The 15,898-nt window shown below is 45.2% G+C and overlaps 1 protein-coding gene across 2 annotated transcripts in view; it reads right to left on the bottom strand.

The window, feature by feature from the left end:
• Nucleotides 1-15,898, bottom strand: part of atrnl1b (attractin-like 1b) — a 124,659-nt gene that overhangs the window by 86,023 nt on the left and 22,738 nt on the right. For both annotated transcript variants that reach the window (XM_080835076.1, XM_080835077.1), the window contains exons 4-12: nucleotides 15,646-15,774; nucleotides 14,051-14,259; nucleotides 12,368-12,542; nucleotides 10,636-10,723; nucleotides 7,572-7,830; nucleotides 5,989-6,181; nucleotides 5,258-5,412; nucleotides 4,658-4,742; nucleotides 3,376-3,587 (exon numbers count right to left, since the gene is read on the bottom strand). In XM_080835076.1, the coding sequence (XP_080691202.1) occupies nucleotides 3,376-3,587; nucleotides 4,658-4,742; nucleotides 5,258-5,412; nucleotides 5,989-6,181; nucleotides 7,572-7,830; nucleotides 10,636-10,723; nucleotides 12,368-12,542; nucleotides 14,051-14,259; nucleotides 15,646-15,774 (1,505 nt within the window). The remainder of the gene's footprint in view (nucleotides 1-3,375; nucleotides 3,588-4,657; nucleotides 4,743-5,257; nucleotides 5,413-5,988; nucleotides 6,182-7,571; nucleotides 7,831-10,635; nucleotides 10,724-12,367; nucleotides 12,543-14,050; nucleotides 14,260-15,645; nucleotides 15,775-15,898) is intronic.

Raw genomic sequence — 15,898 nt, 5'->3', positions numbered from 1 at the left:
TTCATTGCAGTTTCTTTGACAAAGATGGAGAGGGATCATTTTTTCCCTGACTGCTCTCTCTTTATTACACACACACACACACACACACACACACACACACACACACAAAAGAGCCTTTGGCCTTTGGTGAGGAAATTTCCCACGATGCACTGCTCAGCCCTTCCGGTTTGAATTTTTTAAATCCTATAATACCGACGCTATAGGCCTTTTTTCATGTTCTAGTTACATGAGGCAAACCCACACACACAATAGACAGAACACGTTGAGCAGTAGTTTACACTGTGTGTGTGTGTCTGTGTGTGTGTGTATGAAAGAGGGTGAACACTCTGCTTGCCTAGTGATTTCCTGGCTGTGTTTTGAAAGGCGGATGAAGATCAAACAGGGCTTGGCAGTGCCCAGCAGGGCAGACAACTCTGGGAAACAATCCACTCTCCACAGCCAACTTGTTGGGGGAAGCCTTCCCAAAGACCCCCTCCTTCTCCCCAACAGCAGAGGTAGAGAGAGAGAGAGGGAGAGAGAGACGGAGGGAGTAAGAGAGAGAGAAAGAGAAGGGGGAACTGGGTGGCACACAACATGTTGGGATTCAGTGAGTCGAATGAGTAGACCTCCCCCCTCCCCACCCCCCATTCCTTCAAATTGTTCATCCGTTCGTTTGTTCACTTTCTCAATATCACAGTCACACTCCACCGCATTCTCACTTAGTAGTAGGGGCGAAGTAGGGAACGTCAGCCGATATTACACATTTACGCATTTGGCCATGGCAGACTCAGTGCAAGACGACCCGCTCCCTCATTCTAAGCTAACACAGCAATTCAGAGTTAAAGGTAATCTATACAATAATGAAAACGTAATTATGAACACAATATTCCATTTCTACTAATAGATGCCACTAAAAACTATACAAGGTTCCTTTAAAAAGTGTACATGTGAACTCTAGATGTGAGATATAATTAACATTACTCTCATCATCAAAGGACTGGAAAGCCATATACAGCCACGGAAAAAATTAAGAGACCACTTCAAAATTATCAGTTTCTCTGGTTTTACTATTTATTGGTATGTGTTAAAGTAAAATGTACATTTTAGTTTTATTCTATAACCTACTGGCAACATTCCTACCTACATAAGGATTGAACCAAAGCCGACTGGAGGGTCTCCTAGTTCGTCTTCTCTGATGAGTCCAATTTCACAGTAGGTGCAAGACTCTGTGGTTTGTAGGCCTCTCCAGGTCTCCGTCTAACCATCAGACGACCATGTGTTGGGCAAAGCTGAAAATTGGACTCATCAGAGAAGACGAACTAGGAGACCCTCCAGTCCGCTTTGGTTCAATCCTTATGGTCTTTTACAAACCTCAGCCAGGCAAAGTACAACGTTGTCCCGGAAGAAAAACTTGCTTCCTTTTGCTCTGACAATGTTCCCCAACTCTGAGAAGTGTTTTTTCCAGCAGGGCAATGCTCCATGCCACACAGCCAGGCCAGTAAAGGTGTGGATGGAGTATCACCAGATCAGGACCCTGTCATGGCCAGCCCAATTTCGAGACCTGAATCCCATAAAAAAAACTCTGAAATTTGATCAAGAGGAAGATGGATGGTCACAAGCCATGAAAAGAAGCCAAGCTGCTTGAATTCTTGCGCCAGGAGTAGCATAAAGTCACCCAACGGCAATGTGAAAGACTGGTGGAGAGCATGCCAAGACACATGAAAGTTGTGATTTTAAATCAAGGTTATTCCACCAAATATTGATTTCTGAACTCTTCCTAAGTTAAAGCATTCGTATTGTGTAGTTTAAAAATGAATATGAGCTTGTTTTCTTTGCATTATTCGAGATCTGAAGACACTGCATCTTTTTTGCTATTTTGACCAATTGTCATTTTTCTGCAAATAAATGATCTAAATGACAATATTTTTATTTGAAATTTGGTAGGAATGTTGCCAGTAGGTTATAGAATAAAACTAAAATGTACATTTTACTTTAACACATACCAATAAATAGTAAAACCAGAGAAACTGATAATTTTGAAGTGGTCTCTTAATTTTTTCCGCGACTGTATATAGAGAGAGTATACGCACAACCACATACACACACACACACACAAACTCTAAAAGGTCCAAACTCTAAAGGTGCAGTCCGCAATTCTAATCCAACAGGGTTCCCATCCATTTTCTTTGGGTACAAATTTTAAATTGCCCAACAAAAGTACTGTACTTTACAGCACAGAAGGGGCCTAATAACTTAATGAAAGTTAAACAACAACGTTGTCCCTTTTCTATTAGGCTAGCCAGACTATGTCAATTGGAAACTGCATTACACTGCAGAAATATGCACAAGATAACATTACCCATGAAAGACATAACAAATTTCATTAGACCTACATATACAACATAATCAAATTGAATGGCTATTCCAAAGCTTTCCATGAATCTTCGGAATTTCTTGACTTTTCCAGGCCTGAAAAATGGAATTTTAAAACCCCAGGGCTTTTTCAGGACTGCCATGACCGTGGGAACCCTGATCCAAAACACCTTTTATTAAACTCAGTGGACTACTCCTTGGAACGGTCCACGGTCCTCAAGCGACCCGTACTGTGTGAGACTAGAGTTTGTACCGAGCGCTCAATCCGTAAACGGGAAACAAACATCGTGTCTTGGACCAAGACATAAACGATTCCAGTCAACACACTGGAGTCAACACACGGAAGGCTATGTGTGTGTGTGTGTCAGATTGAATGACTCTCGAGCTGAAATATCTATAACCTCTCCGTTTAAAACAGTCTGCTCTGTCAAAGAGTGAATTTTAGCTGAAACACGTCCACTTATTCATGGGTTGCGACGATGAAACCGCTGGGGAGGAGGTTTAGTTCATCTCCTCCTGTGCTGCGGTTCCAGATGACTGAGCACATCCTTTGTTATGGAGAGCCGACACCTGCTCTTTACCACTGGGAGTGCTAATTCAGGGTTCTATCGCTGCACATGCTGCCATCCATAGAACTTTGTGGTGACCTAAATATGTCAGCGAAACTCTCATCATGACTTGTCATTACTAGGAAACTAGGAAATCCTTAAACAATAATTCAATGTATCTTCATATTTTTTTCTGTCACTGGGCAACACAGTATGACATAATTTCCTCCTAATCTGTTGGTGTGTAGCAGCCTTCTCCATCACCATCCCCTTCATTTATGAAGATATTTAATCATACCCTTTGTCACTTCCTTAAAAAGGTTGAAGGTTTTACAGTGCCTTATATGGGTGATTACACTGGGACAGCCACAGTGTGTGTTGTACGAGTGTGTTTCTTTGGAGTTGGTGTAAACAATTTCCCATCCCCCATGCGAGTCACGTTCACCTTGGGGGCACTTAACAGTTAACAACCTACCAGGTTTCAAAGGGCAAAAGGACGCGGACAAGGTGCCATTGACGGGGCCCGGCTCCCAGAAGACACAGCGGTCCCGACTCCAGACGCATCGGACCCCGGGGCCAGCACTCACGCACCGCTTCTCGTCCGGGAAGGCCTCGCAGTTTGGGGGTCGGTAGACGAGCACGTCATTCAGGAGCACACTGGAGAAGCCCCCAAACACATACATGGACCTGCATGGGTGGAGGTATCATTGGGTACATTGTTAGCACTGTTCTGCGGACATTAGTTAAGGATCCCTCCCTAAGGATCCCTCACTTTAATGTGCTGTAATGACTATTCCATTTATATATATATATCCACACAAACAAAAAGAATTCTGTACAATTCAGTACAACAGCTAAGTGCAAATAGGCTTTTGATGCTGTTCTTAAGCCTGTGAAGTGTGGTTCAATAGAAGCCTTTTTTAATCCCACTGCTTATGCAGCTCCCCAAGCACGATCAGACTGACAATGCAACGCAAGCAGTGGCTAATTGTCGGGCCAAGACGTCACGTCAACCCTCCCTTTTAGCCTCGGTTGAATATTAACGATGCGCAACATGCTCTCACAATATATTTGCATTCACTTAGCATCGCAAAGGGCCCAATTGTCCGAAAGGGAGGTCCACAACTATGTTCAATTATCAGTTCCACATTCAAAACAAATTTGTCCGAGATCAGTCTTAATCCTTGTCTGGGAAGCAAGCCCTAGCCAGATTGAATTAAGAGTGCTTTCACTGGTTTGGAGGTCATTTCTCAAGGAACTACAAGCCCTGTATGTTCTCCTTTCCGGCATTAAGACAATTGATTCAATTAATCAAGGAGACGCGGCTGAGGTCTTAAACAATTAATCCCATTAATCTTGGACTTAATGATTAGTTGATCACTTTGATTAGTTGGCGAGCCTCAGTAGAACAGACTTGCGGAAAACCTTGTGCTTTGTCTTACAGAGCTAAAAAAAAAAGTTTAAGGTTTTTAATATTTAGCTTTGTTTGGATTTGAGACAATTTTTTTATTGGGAACAATACACGCTAATTAACTGTACTATCTATGTGCCTCAGTCAGACAAAAGGCTCATTTTCAATTGCACTCCCTGGGAAGGCTGGGAAGGTTGATAAAGAATTAATATAATACAAAGAATTAACATCAAAATGACGGCAGACACAAAAGCACATACATGGAGTCACACTTTCCACGGCTCAAGAAATTAGCACTAATAGGCGTCACTGACATAGGAAGTAAACACGTGCAATGCACACTCACCCGTTACTAGTTACAGCCGAGTGTCCAAAGCGGTTCACGTCACGATGGAGGTTCGGTTTCGGAAGGACTTTCCACTCGTCGCAAGCTGAGATGTAAAGAAACAGGCAATATGAGTGAGAGATACTTTGTGTCAAAGCCTCCATCAACAACAGGAAGTCTGGCAGAACTTTAAAGTACATACTTTGTAATGTGTTATGTTTTAAGATGGCACACTTAAACCACTTCAGGCCTTCATGGCCTGATTTCATGCCATCACCAATCCACAAACACACTCTGTATAGGTTGGTTGTTTAGTTCTCCTTCTCCTTCTCTTTTTTTGAATCTGAAACTAAACTCTCTTTAATCACTTCTCAAGGTTGCATGACAAAACACCGAGCTGTTCTCTTGCCTTTAACACAGCCTTCTGAAAAACAGATGTTTTCGAGCGGAACACCCACTCATTTAAGCTTAACAGTAAGATGATATGGGTACTTTAGGACGACCTTGATGCCAGCTTGACATTATGACAAACAAACATATCATGGGGCGGGACCACCCATGGATTCATAGGAGACGTGGGAAAGTGAGGGGACGACAGGGCAAAGGAGCGGCAAGGCGTACCGATGTCATATGCCAGGAAGTCGGTGGAGAAGCACTTGGCCCCGTTACTGGCTGCTGTGTCGTTGTGGGTGTTTCCTCCGAAGACGAGCAGGGTTCCACCCAGAAGCACGGCGGAGTGCAGGTAGCGGGGATAAGAGCTCTCCTTCAGGATCGTCCTGGAATGTGCCGGAAAAAAAACAAAAAAGCAAAAACACAAAAACCATGAGAGAACTACTCCGATTACAGGTCTTAAGACAAGCCCACAGGTAATTGCTGCTGTCGCTGCTTTTGTTTGGGAATGGTAAGTCACACATATTTAGGAAAAACAAAGTACAGTGTGGCCTGCCTTTGAATGGGTTCACACAATACTTGTGCTGCAGTTTTGAAGTGTTGTGTCTTAACCAAACATGTATTTTAAATTGTCACTCAGTATCTATATTGTCAGTATATGCGCATATGTCTGTTGTCAGCTTCCGTGTGTTCAAAAAGTGTCTCTACATCAACACCATATGTTATGTGTAGTGGTGTGTGCATCTTTTTGTCCAGAGTACACAATGTACCATGTATCTTGAATGTTTGTGAGAACCCTCAGAATGTCCAACTGTGTGTACCAAATGTTTGTCTCTATGTCTGCGCTCATTTTGTGCTAACATGTATTTGTTAGTGTGTGAATGTGTGTGAATGTGTGTGTGTGTGTGTGTGTGTCTGCCTATTCAGTGAGCCTATTCATCCATCAGCCTGTCTGAGCTCACCATGTGCGTGTGGGGACTTCGTAGCGGTACAGGTCGGCCACCAGGCCATATTTGTTGTTGTTTTTGTTGGGCAGGGACTTGTAGCCGCCGTGGACGAACACACATTTGCTGCCCGGGTCGTACACGCTACTGTGGCCGTAGCCACCCAGAGCAATCGCCCCTCGAGTCTCCGGGATCTGCCACTCGTTCGTCCCTGAAGAGAGGGCATAAGGGGTGATAGACAGACAGATGGGCAGGAGAGAGAGAGAAAGAGAGATGGATGAAGCCATTCATTACTACCCACTGCTATGCCACATACAGACCAATCATCATTTACAGCAACATGGCAGCTCTTGCTGAAAATCTCAAGCATGATCCCATAGACAACAGACAATTTAGTGCAACACAGAAACCTTAACACCTGGTGATAGGCCCAAAAGGTCTGGGTAAATACGACTTAAAATTTATGAGAGGTTCTAAATTGCCCAGACCAGCTGCACTTTATACACGGGTCTTACAGTTAATCACATCACCACGTGAAATGAAGGTGGAGGTTTAGAGCATATTAGTAGTATCGGTCCACAGCCGAGAGCTTATAGACTGGTTCCACATTTTATTCACAGGGGTTGAAGTCCTCTGAAACCACTTGTGGGCACTCTGTAATATCACTGATCCAGACCACAGCTAAGAGAGTCTTCCCCCTCCAGAAAAAAGCCCTTTACAGTCCTCAACTAAAATGGAGTCTTTTAAAAGGCCATTATTTACATAAGAGTATGAGTCCTCCTTAAGCCTGTGACTCATACAACGAGAGCGAGAGGGAAAGAGAGAGTGAGAGAGAGAGTGAGTGAGCGAGAGAGAGAGAAAGAGAGAGAGAGAGAGAGAGACACGACAGTGAACCGAGGGGTGAAGAGAGAGAAAGATGAGCGGCAAGCAATCATCCCGAGGTCTAGAGATCAGTGCTCAAGGTTAAAAACAATCCCTCCTGACAGCCACTCTAACTTGGCCCTGCTTATAATTGACTCCTCACCACCCTCCCCTCCCTTCCCCAACTACCCAACCCCAAACACTGCATTGGACCTTTAGTTAGACACCATCCACAACCTATTAAAAGCAGCAGCAGTGCCATCTGGTGTTAAGATGACAATATGGCAGCCCTATTTCAGACTGGCATTTTCAATCAGCAAAAAGAATAACAGACTTCCAAAAACGTACGGAAACTATACAAACTGTTCTTATTGCAAAACAAGTTCAATTTACATGAGTTGACTTCCGAATGAATGTTGCAGCTTGGTGTGGGGATTATTTAGGTTTGTGTAGCTTGAGATAAATTGGAAATTGTACGAAGGAGACATGTTAAAAAGGTTCCCCCTTATCCCCTTATCCATCATAACAGATGGCAAGATTCTGCTGCCTCAGCGTTGTGCTCACTCTAAGCGCAAAAAAATGACAGAGGCAAGTAAAAAATTCAGCGAGCACGCCGACGTAGCTCACTGCAGAGGGACTGCTGGGGATTCGGGGGACCCTTAACCCACCCGCCCCGTCTCACTTGAACCCCGGACGAGCCCCCACGAGCCACACTGCGCCAATGCTAAGACGACACTCACTGATGTTGTACTCCTGCACATTGCTGATGTAGCTGTAGATGGACGAGTAGCCGAAGATGACCACCATGACCGGGTCGCCGTTGTCCAGCTCCGCCACGTGGGCCGAGTGGCCCTCCGCGGCGAACACCTGGCCCGTGTGCGCCTGCGTGGACGGCGACCTCTGCGACCACGTCCGACTCAGGATGCTGAAGACCCACAGCTCGTCCGTCACGTTGCCTGAGCCCATCTCTAGCTTCCCGCCAAACATGTAGATGTCATCCTGGAGGCAGAGATAGAGAGGGGGAGAGGGGGGGAGAAAGAGAGGAAGGAGAGAAAGAGAGAGGAAAGGAGGGATTGAGAGATTAAAGGACACCAAAAGTCAAAGGTGTATAACAACGGGAGGAGAGACACCAGAAGAGAGAGAGAAAGATTATGTTGGGCCATGGTTATGTTAAGCACGAAGAGAAAGGGCACATTTTCAGAGATTGAGAGAGCAAGAAAGAGAGAGAGAGAGACAGCAGGAAACAGATTTGCTTAATTATGCTGTGCAGACTGACTGTGACAACACAAGAGGAATAAGAAGGGCTTGCATTAATTGTCCTCAGGGCTTTACAGGCGCACTGCTTCAAAACAAGGATGACCCGGCTTTGGCAAAAACAACGGAGAACTGGGTCCCGTGACCGAGTATTATACAGTCAATTAAACATTGATTGCACACAGCATGAATATGAAAACTACCATGTTATGGGTGCACTTGAGAGTAAATTCATAAATATTTATACACAGCTAAAGACAGAGGCAGGAAAACCCACATGGCAAGAGAGCAAGATAGCAGAACAGCAACAGGATCATTCCCGGCTCAAGTCTGCCACCTGCTGTTCAAACAAGAACAGCACAACACCGACCATTCCACCCCATGCCGTGTCTAGCCCCTACGGAATGCCCAAAGATTCTGTTCCAGCGCGAATCTAACAAGTATGATTCTCCTTGTCAACTGTCTATCCCCCACCACCATCCCTCTCCTGTGCTCAAGCTGATTGGCTAGGCCTGAAGGGGTTTGTGTCAGGGTAAACTGCCAGCGCTTGCCACGGGCCATGCCAGCTTTTCGTTTGTTCCAAGTCCACTGCTGAGAGGATTTGGATGTGAGGGTGTTCAGAGGGACTTTGAATGAGTGGCTAATTACTGGCGGGAAACACAGGTACAAGATGGCTCCCTGGGCGAACGGCCCCCTTTGATTGGTCAGCTGCCTGCCCGCCGCCAGCGAGAAACAGCGAGTCCCTTTTGTGTGCCAGTGGGTGTTTCTGTGTTCGTGCGTCAGTCTGTGTGTTTATGTGTGTGTGTGTGTGTGTGTGTGTGTGTGTGTGTGTGTGTGTGTATGCGCGCTGTGTGTGTGTTTGTGTTGTCTGGATGTGGAACTGTCACTGCTGGACTGGCACATACACAAACATGTTTCCACCGTAACACAGGAAGTCATTAGTGTTTGTTTACGGTTCTCCCCTTTGTTGTGTCCAACCTGGTGAAGGAGACACCACCACACAAACTGGCCACTATCTGTGAGGTTGCATAGTAATACAACATGGAGGACAGTAATTCCATAACATCTAGTTGCCATGACATCTTTGATTTTTTTTAATGGTTGTAATGTGGTACGTTTGACAATGGCACACTTAAAAGTATGTACTTAAAAAAATCCTGTCAGACCTCCTGTTGTTGATGAAGGCTTTTACATGAAGTATCTCACTCACATCGCCCGTTTCTTTTTTACTAATTTGATCATTTGTGTTTGTTTATGGTAAATAAGTATTTACTACGACCTCACAGCAGACAGCTAGTCCCAAACAAGCAACACTGACGTTTGTGAATAGAGTAAAGTCGTAAAATCAAGTTGGTCAGTGCATTACAAGCCTTATGCTGTTTATGAAGTGCAGTTGTCAGTGTTGTCTTTGGGGAATATGTGAAATGGCTAGCAGAAGCCACATTTTTGGATTAACTGACATCTTGTGGAAATGACCACAAATGAAGAAGAAACCCTCCCTCTGTGGATTAAAACAAACAAAAAAGTCCCTGTTGTGTTTGGTAAGTTACTTTTTCCCCTTTTCCCATTCAATCCCATTGCTTGAAAATACTGACTCGTGTTATATTCATCCTCAGAGGAAATGCTGCCTATTTCATCCTGAACACAGTGATCCACCTGGTTCAATAGAGTGAAATCAATTCGTTCACAAAACCCTCTTGCATGCAGCCACACGGACCTTTTGTCCTCCAATAAACAAGATGCTTGACTTGTTTCTGAAACCCTGAACACTCAGACCAACCATTCTTTTTGTTAACATTTTTGTGTTTGTTTTGGTGAACTGATAGTAATAGGCGCCTATCTTACCAGACCATTAACACATACAAAGCACCAAGCATCCGTAAGATCTATGCCAGGAAACATTGCTCGTCTCTTTGCTAGTCTCCATCATCTTTTGTGAAACCACGTTCGTACGAGGTCACACCTCTTTGCTGAGAGGGTCTAGTTCTGACCTGGAATTTAGACATTAAATGGCTGCTCCATGGTACCTCTTGGGGAATAGGATGTCACATTTTTACTAGGACGAACTCAAGCAGAGCACAGTGCAGTGGTATTCTCCACATCTTTCAATTCAATCAAGTCGGCCCCAGCACTGTCAGCAGTCCATTATATGCAAGCTGACATGCTATTTCAGCTAACTTTGCAAATGACTTCATAGGTCCCCTGACTCAGGAACTGCTGAGCATCCATATTTGCCTTAACTATGCAGAAGGCCAATTACAAGCTTTCAGTTGATAGCATAATTTCACCTGCAGCCTACAGCATCATCTCTGGTAAAAAAGCTCCTATATTTGGTTACTGCACAGAACCATTTGACACCTATTATCACCAAGTGTCTTTCTTCAAACCCCCCAGACAAAGAAATACTGTGTTATTAAGTGTTAATATGTGTGTGTTCAGGTAACAGTGATGTGTGTGTTCACGTAACAATGATGTGTGTGTGTAGATTTGAGAGGATATTTCCAAGTATTTTCTTTTCCAGCCATGTTATCAATCAAGTTTTGCGCATACCTGGTAAAGGGCGAGGGAGTGGCCGTATCTCGGCAGGGGTCCGCTGCTGATGGGCACAGTGTTCCAGATGCCACTCTCCAGGTTATAGCTGAGGACAAACCACACACACACACACACAATTAAACTCCATACAAAAACTAACTCTAAATATAGCTGCAAGCAGCGATGTGGTGGCCAAGCAGGTCAGATGACCCAGAAGAAGCCTTCGATACACTCAGAAGAGGCTTTTGATATACTCAGCAGAGGCTGGATTCGAACCGATGAGGCTGCCAACGACAGGCCACCAATAACCAACTCACTTACCTAGTGAGCTATTGTCGGTGATGGAAATCACAGAGTTCAGTTACTGTGTCAAAATAGCAGCAACTTTCGACAATACGGTTCTAGGGGCTGCCATAGACTCCCATGGCAGAGGAAGATGATGTATAATAATAAATAGAAAACCAGTAGGTGGCTTCGCTGCTTGGCCACCAATTAACTCAACTTTAAGTATAATTCAAGTGTATATAATTCAACTGTTTATAATTCAATGGTATATAATCAACTGTATATAATTCAACTCTACATAACTCAACTGTAAGTCCACCTCTACTGATGGGCACAGTGTTCCAGATGACACTGTCCAGGTTATAGCAGAGGTCAGACCACACACTGACATATGCAACTAAACTCCTCTGCATCACACTCACCCTTAGGAGATGCACAACACTTCATACCTGATAAAAGAACATCTCATTTCTTCACTCTCTATGAAGGATGGAACACACCAGGATAGTACACATTACTTTACCATTGAGAAAAAACCCCACATAAGAAAACAGATTTTCAGATACCATCTATGGGGCGTACGCAGACCTCAACAGTGGCTGAGTCAAGGGACAGGCCATAACCGAGATGAACTCAAAAAGAGGACTACCTCGGAAAGGCTGGCTGAAGACTAAAAGGGAAGGGGATGCAGGGAGCAGTGACCCTAAGGCGCCGGAACTGGGAGGGCCTCCCTCCAAGGACAGGATGTCCAGAGGAAGAACCGATGGCCCTGCAACCCTCTGGGGAGATCCTGACACTGGGTACAGGGCTGGGTCACAAAAGCTCCTTTCAACTAGCAGAACATTTGATGGTTTGATTTTGAACATGTTATGTATGTCGTATTTAGTCAATTTGAGCTAATATTCCCAGTGGTTTTGTTGTTTGTTGTAAAGTTGGAGCAACAGCCACAGCCACAGCCCATGTTTGCCTTCAGATCCACATTCCCAGTCTGACGCACAGCTGCGAGAAAAGCAGCCAACGATATCAATCCCACCCGATATCAATTCTCCCTTTGTTGATATCAGCACAAACACAGAGCCAAAATCCCCAGCGGGGCTGATTGAGTTTGGCTGCCTGTGTGTGACCTCAGGGTGACTCTCAGCTAAATCATTAGCGTTAGCAACTTGGAGAAGGAACTTTGGAAATCGTAGGAGGGAAGTTCAGAAGATGCACCAAAAAAACTACTCCCCAGCACTTTGCAGGCCGACCATCTGGCTTTCCTAAAGCGCGCAACTCCTCGACAATATGAAAACGCTTAAGAGTGAAACAAGATGTGTGAGGTTGTGGGTGGAGTGGAGAGGCATAAAATGTGTTAGTGCTTTAGCTTTTGGGGGCCTGACACTCAGGATCCGCACAAACCTTAAACCCTGAACACCCCCCCCCCCCCAACCAAAACACCCACCCGACCGCCGCCCGCCCAACTCACTTGAGGATCATCTGGAAGGAGCTGTAGTTGAAGGTGTAGCCGCCCACCACCCACATGACCTTCTCCTGCACCACGGCCTTGTGGGAGGCCCGGCCCAGCGAGGTCCCAAAGGGCTTCACACTGGGCATGAACCAGTAGGACTCGGTGGACGGGACAGTCAGCGAACAATCGGGACCTGAGGAGAGAGAGGGAGGAAACGAGGTAAAGGGCTTAGCGAAAAATAGAATGGGAGATTAAGACGAAATAGGTGCATAATAAATGAAAATCAGTTAACAGTGTGAGGGGGAAAGATTGCAAGAAAGAGGGATTCAATAAATGCATTGAAACAAGAGGAAATGCAAAGAGATCGAGAGTGCTTAGGAGAGAGAGAGAGAGAGAGAGCGAGAGAGAAAGAGAGAGAGAGAGAAAATGAGAGAGAGAGAGAGAGAGAGAAAGAGATACAAAGGTAACCAGATGACAGCGAGTGATATTTAGCCTCTGTGATTCACGAGGCCCGCCTGACCTCGTGTTGTTCCCTGCCAGCCTTCCGGCGACACTCAGCAAAACAAATGACAGTGCTTCGCCACCCTCCGTAGATCGCTGTGACAACGGCGGCATATTCACACGTTCCCTACAATTGACTGGCTTTCATTAACCATGCTTCCCACAGGCATGCACACCCACTCACACAAACAAACACACACACACACACACACACACACACACACACACACACACACACACACACACACACACACACACACACACTCTCAATCCATCAACACTTAAAGACAGTGTGGGATCAAAACCCTCAGTGGGGGTTAATTGGGATGTTAACACTCGTTGGGCCCTTAGGGCTAATACAGTGCTTTCAACACTCAGTGTCAACTGCAGTGCTTCAGTTTCACCACAAGGTGGCGGCAGTGCACACTCTAAAAAGACTTTAGCTGTAAAGTTGTAAGGCTAAAGCTGTAAGGGCCACAGAGCACGTGTCAGGATATCACCCCATAGCCTTGAGCAAGGCTCTCCACTGAAGAGGTTTCTACTTCAGCTTAGGAGAGAGGTGTCAAGCTGACGACGGATCAAAGCGGGATTGATGGAGAAAAGACAGGGCCATAGCGGAGGAGTGCAAGAAGATGGACAGAATGAGAGTGAGTCAGAGACAAAGATGGATAACGAGACGTGATGGGAGAGGGAGATGGTGACGGAACAAGAGCATAAGGTGATGGAGAGAGAACAAAAGAGTAGGGATGGAAAGCAAGAGAGATAGATGCAGGATTGAGAGCACAGTGCACAGTTGGCGAGAGGGTGTGTCAGAGAAACTGGAGTGAGTGTGAGTTAGAGTCAGAGTGTGTGTGTGTGTGCGTATGTTTGTGAGAGAGTGGGAGAGAGAGAACGTGAGTTTGTGTTTCTGAATGTGTGTGTGAGAGGAAGAGAAAGAAAGAAAGAGAGAGTGTAAGTGTGTGTTACTGAGTAAGTAAGTGAGTAAGTGAGTCAGTGTGTGAGTGTGTGAGTGAGTGAGTGAGTGAGTGAGTGAGTGAGTGAGTGAGTGAGTGAGTGAGTGAGTGAGAGAGTGAGAGAGTGAGAGAGTAAGTGAGTAAGTGAGTAAGTGAGTAAGTGAGTAAGTGAGTAAGTGAGTTTGTGTGTGATTGTGTGAGTGAGTGAGTAAGTGATTAAATGAGTGAAGGTATGCATAGCCACTACCTTGCCAGCTGTCATTGCACACGCAGAGCTTCTCGCCGGTCAGGTCGCAGTAGCCGTGGTCGGGGCTGCCGCAGTTGTTCCGGCAGTAGGGGATGTCACAGGCCTCGCCCTTCCAGTACTCGTCGCACTCGCAGTACACGCGGCTGGCGATGGAGTTGCCAGTCGTGCACTTGCCGTGTCCCGAGCAGTTGTTCGGACACGAGTTTATCCTGAGTTCATCAGAGTTATATGAGAGAGAGAGTGAGAGAGAGAGAGAGAGAGAGAGAGAGAGAGAGAGAGAGAGAGAGAGAGAGAGAGAGAGAGAGAGACAGAGAGCGAGAGAGAGAGTTAAAGGGCACGGATGACACAACCCAGACAGTACAACAACAGAGTGATGAGTCTTGGAGTAATGAGAAAGAGAGGTTACCTAAAGAATAATGCGTAGGAGTAAGAAAGCGAGAGAAAGAGACCTAGTCATAGCCAACATTGGAACAGTTGGAAATACACTGATTAAAAGAGACATACAGCATGATAAGAGAAGAGAGAGAATCAGAGAGGAAGGGGAGGTTAAGAAAACAGAGTAGGGTGAGAGAGATGTATAAGTGTTCAGATAAGGGGCGCAAGGAGAAGAGAATTGTAATGAGGGTGACTAAGGCGGCTGTAGGCTTTGTGAGGCATCTCCAGGGAGAGGGGATCAGACAGGACTAATGCGGCGCGGTGATTGCGCCCGGAATTAAGGGGCTCAGGACGCCACGGCGGCTCCAGGGGCGAGATAGGGAGCGGAGCGTGTCGGGCGAGAGGAACAAGGGCTACAAGGTGCCTTGACAACCAGGACACGTCAGACACATGTAATTCGTCAACTGCTTAAGCGAAGAACACATGTTTAAATATGTTGAAATATGTCAGAATCGGGACATTACATGTCAAGTCATTTTTTTTTTTCATTTCTTTCTTGTTGAAAGGCAAAATAATACTGCCATTGGGACACTATCAAACTACAGCTAATTGCTTTGTGCCTATAAAAGTTCCTATAATTACACAATTCCACCATGTCTCTAATAAACTGACTCATCTTACACAAACAAACAAAAGTTGAGGGGGTGTTGTTAAAAAACAAAACATGGAATTGAAATTGAAATTGGTCTTCAACATGAGGCATTCTTAGCCTAGACTTCCATGGGAAAACATGTCTATGGCATTATACCACATTAGCCCAATAGAGGAGGCTCGCTTCAACCCAATCTTCAGTGCTTGCAGCCTTAGCAGAACAGTCATCACAGAGGCTGAATCAGTGCGAATAACAATTGCAGCAAATATAGAAACTGCAAATGTACCATAATTTTTAGATAATGAGAAGGAAGGCTAACCACAAGTGATGTGAACCTTTGCTTTGAATGGGATTTGATCTGAGTGTGTTGTGTGGAGTCTTTCACTACGCCCTTTTCACTGTCTTTTCCAATTTTACTATTACTAATACTATAATTTACATCAACACAAATTGCAACTTTAATGAACACTGTGTAAGACAGAAGACAGAAAAAGAAATATAGAGAAAAAGAAAAAGAGAGAGACAGAAAGGGATGATAAGTAAGCAAACAAATTCCGAAAGCACTCACGAGTAGAAGATCTCGAAGCCGGTGAGGTTATAGGCAGCATCGCTAAAGAAGTGGAGGAGTGCATAGCCTGAAGTGGTCTCCACCTCTGGAACGGTCTCATTGCCACGCACCTCTGGGACGATTAGGCCACTGTGGGGGGGGGGGAGAGAGAGAGAGAGAGAGAAAGAGAAAGAGAGAAAGAGAGAAAGAGAGAGAGAGAGGAGTATCAGTCTCTGGAGATCTCCTCAAGTCCTCCAGTGGGACTGAGCAGCAG

This window comes from Sprattus sprattus (assembly GCF_963457725.1).
Source record: "Sprattus sprattus genome assembly, chromosome: 3".
Lineage (NCBI taxonomy): Eukaryota > Metazoa > Chordata > Actinopteri > Clupeiformes > Clupeidae > Sprattus > Sprattus sprattus.
Note: the sequence above shows the minus strand (reverse complement) of the source record. Positions and strands in the feature narration are given on the sequence as shown.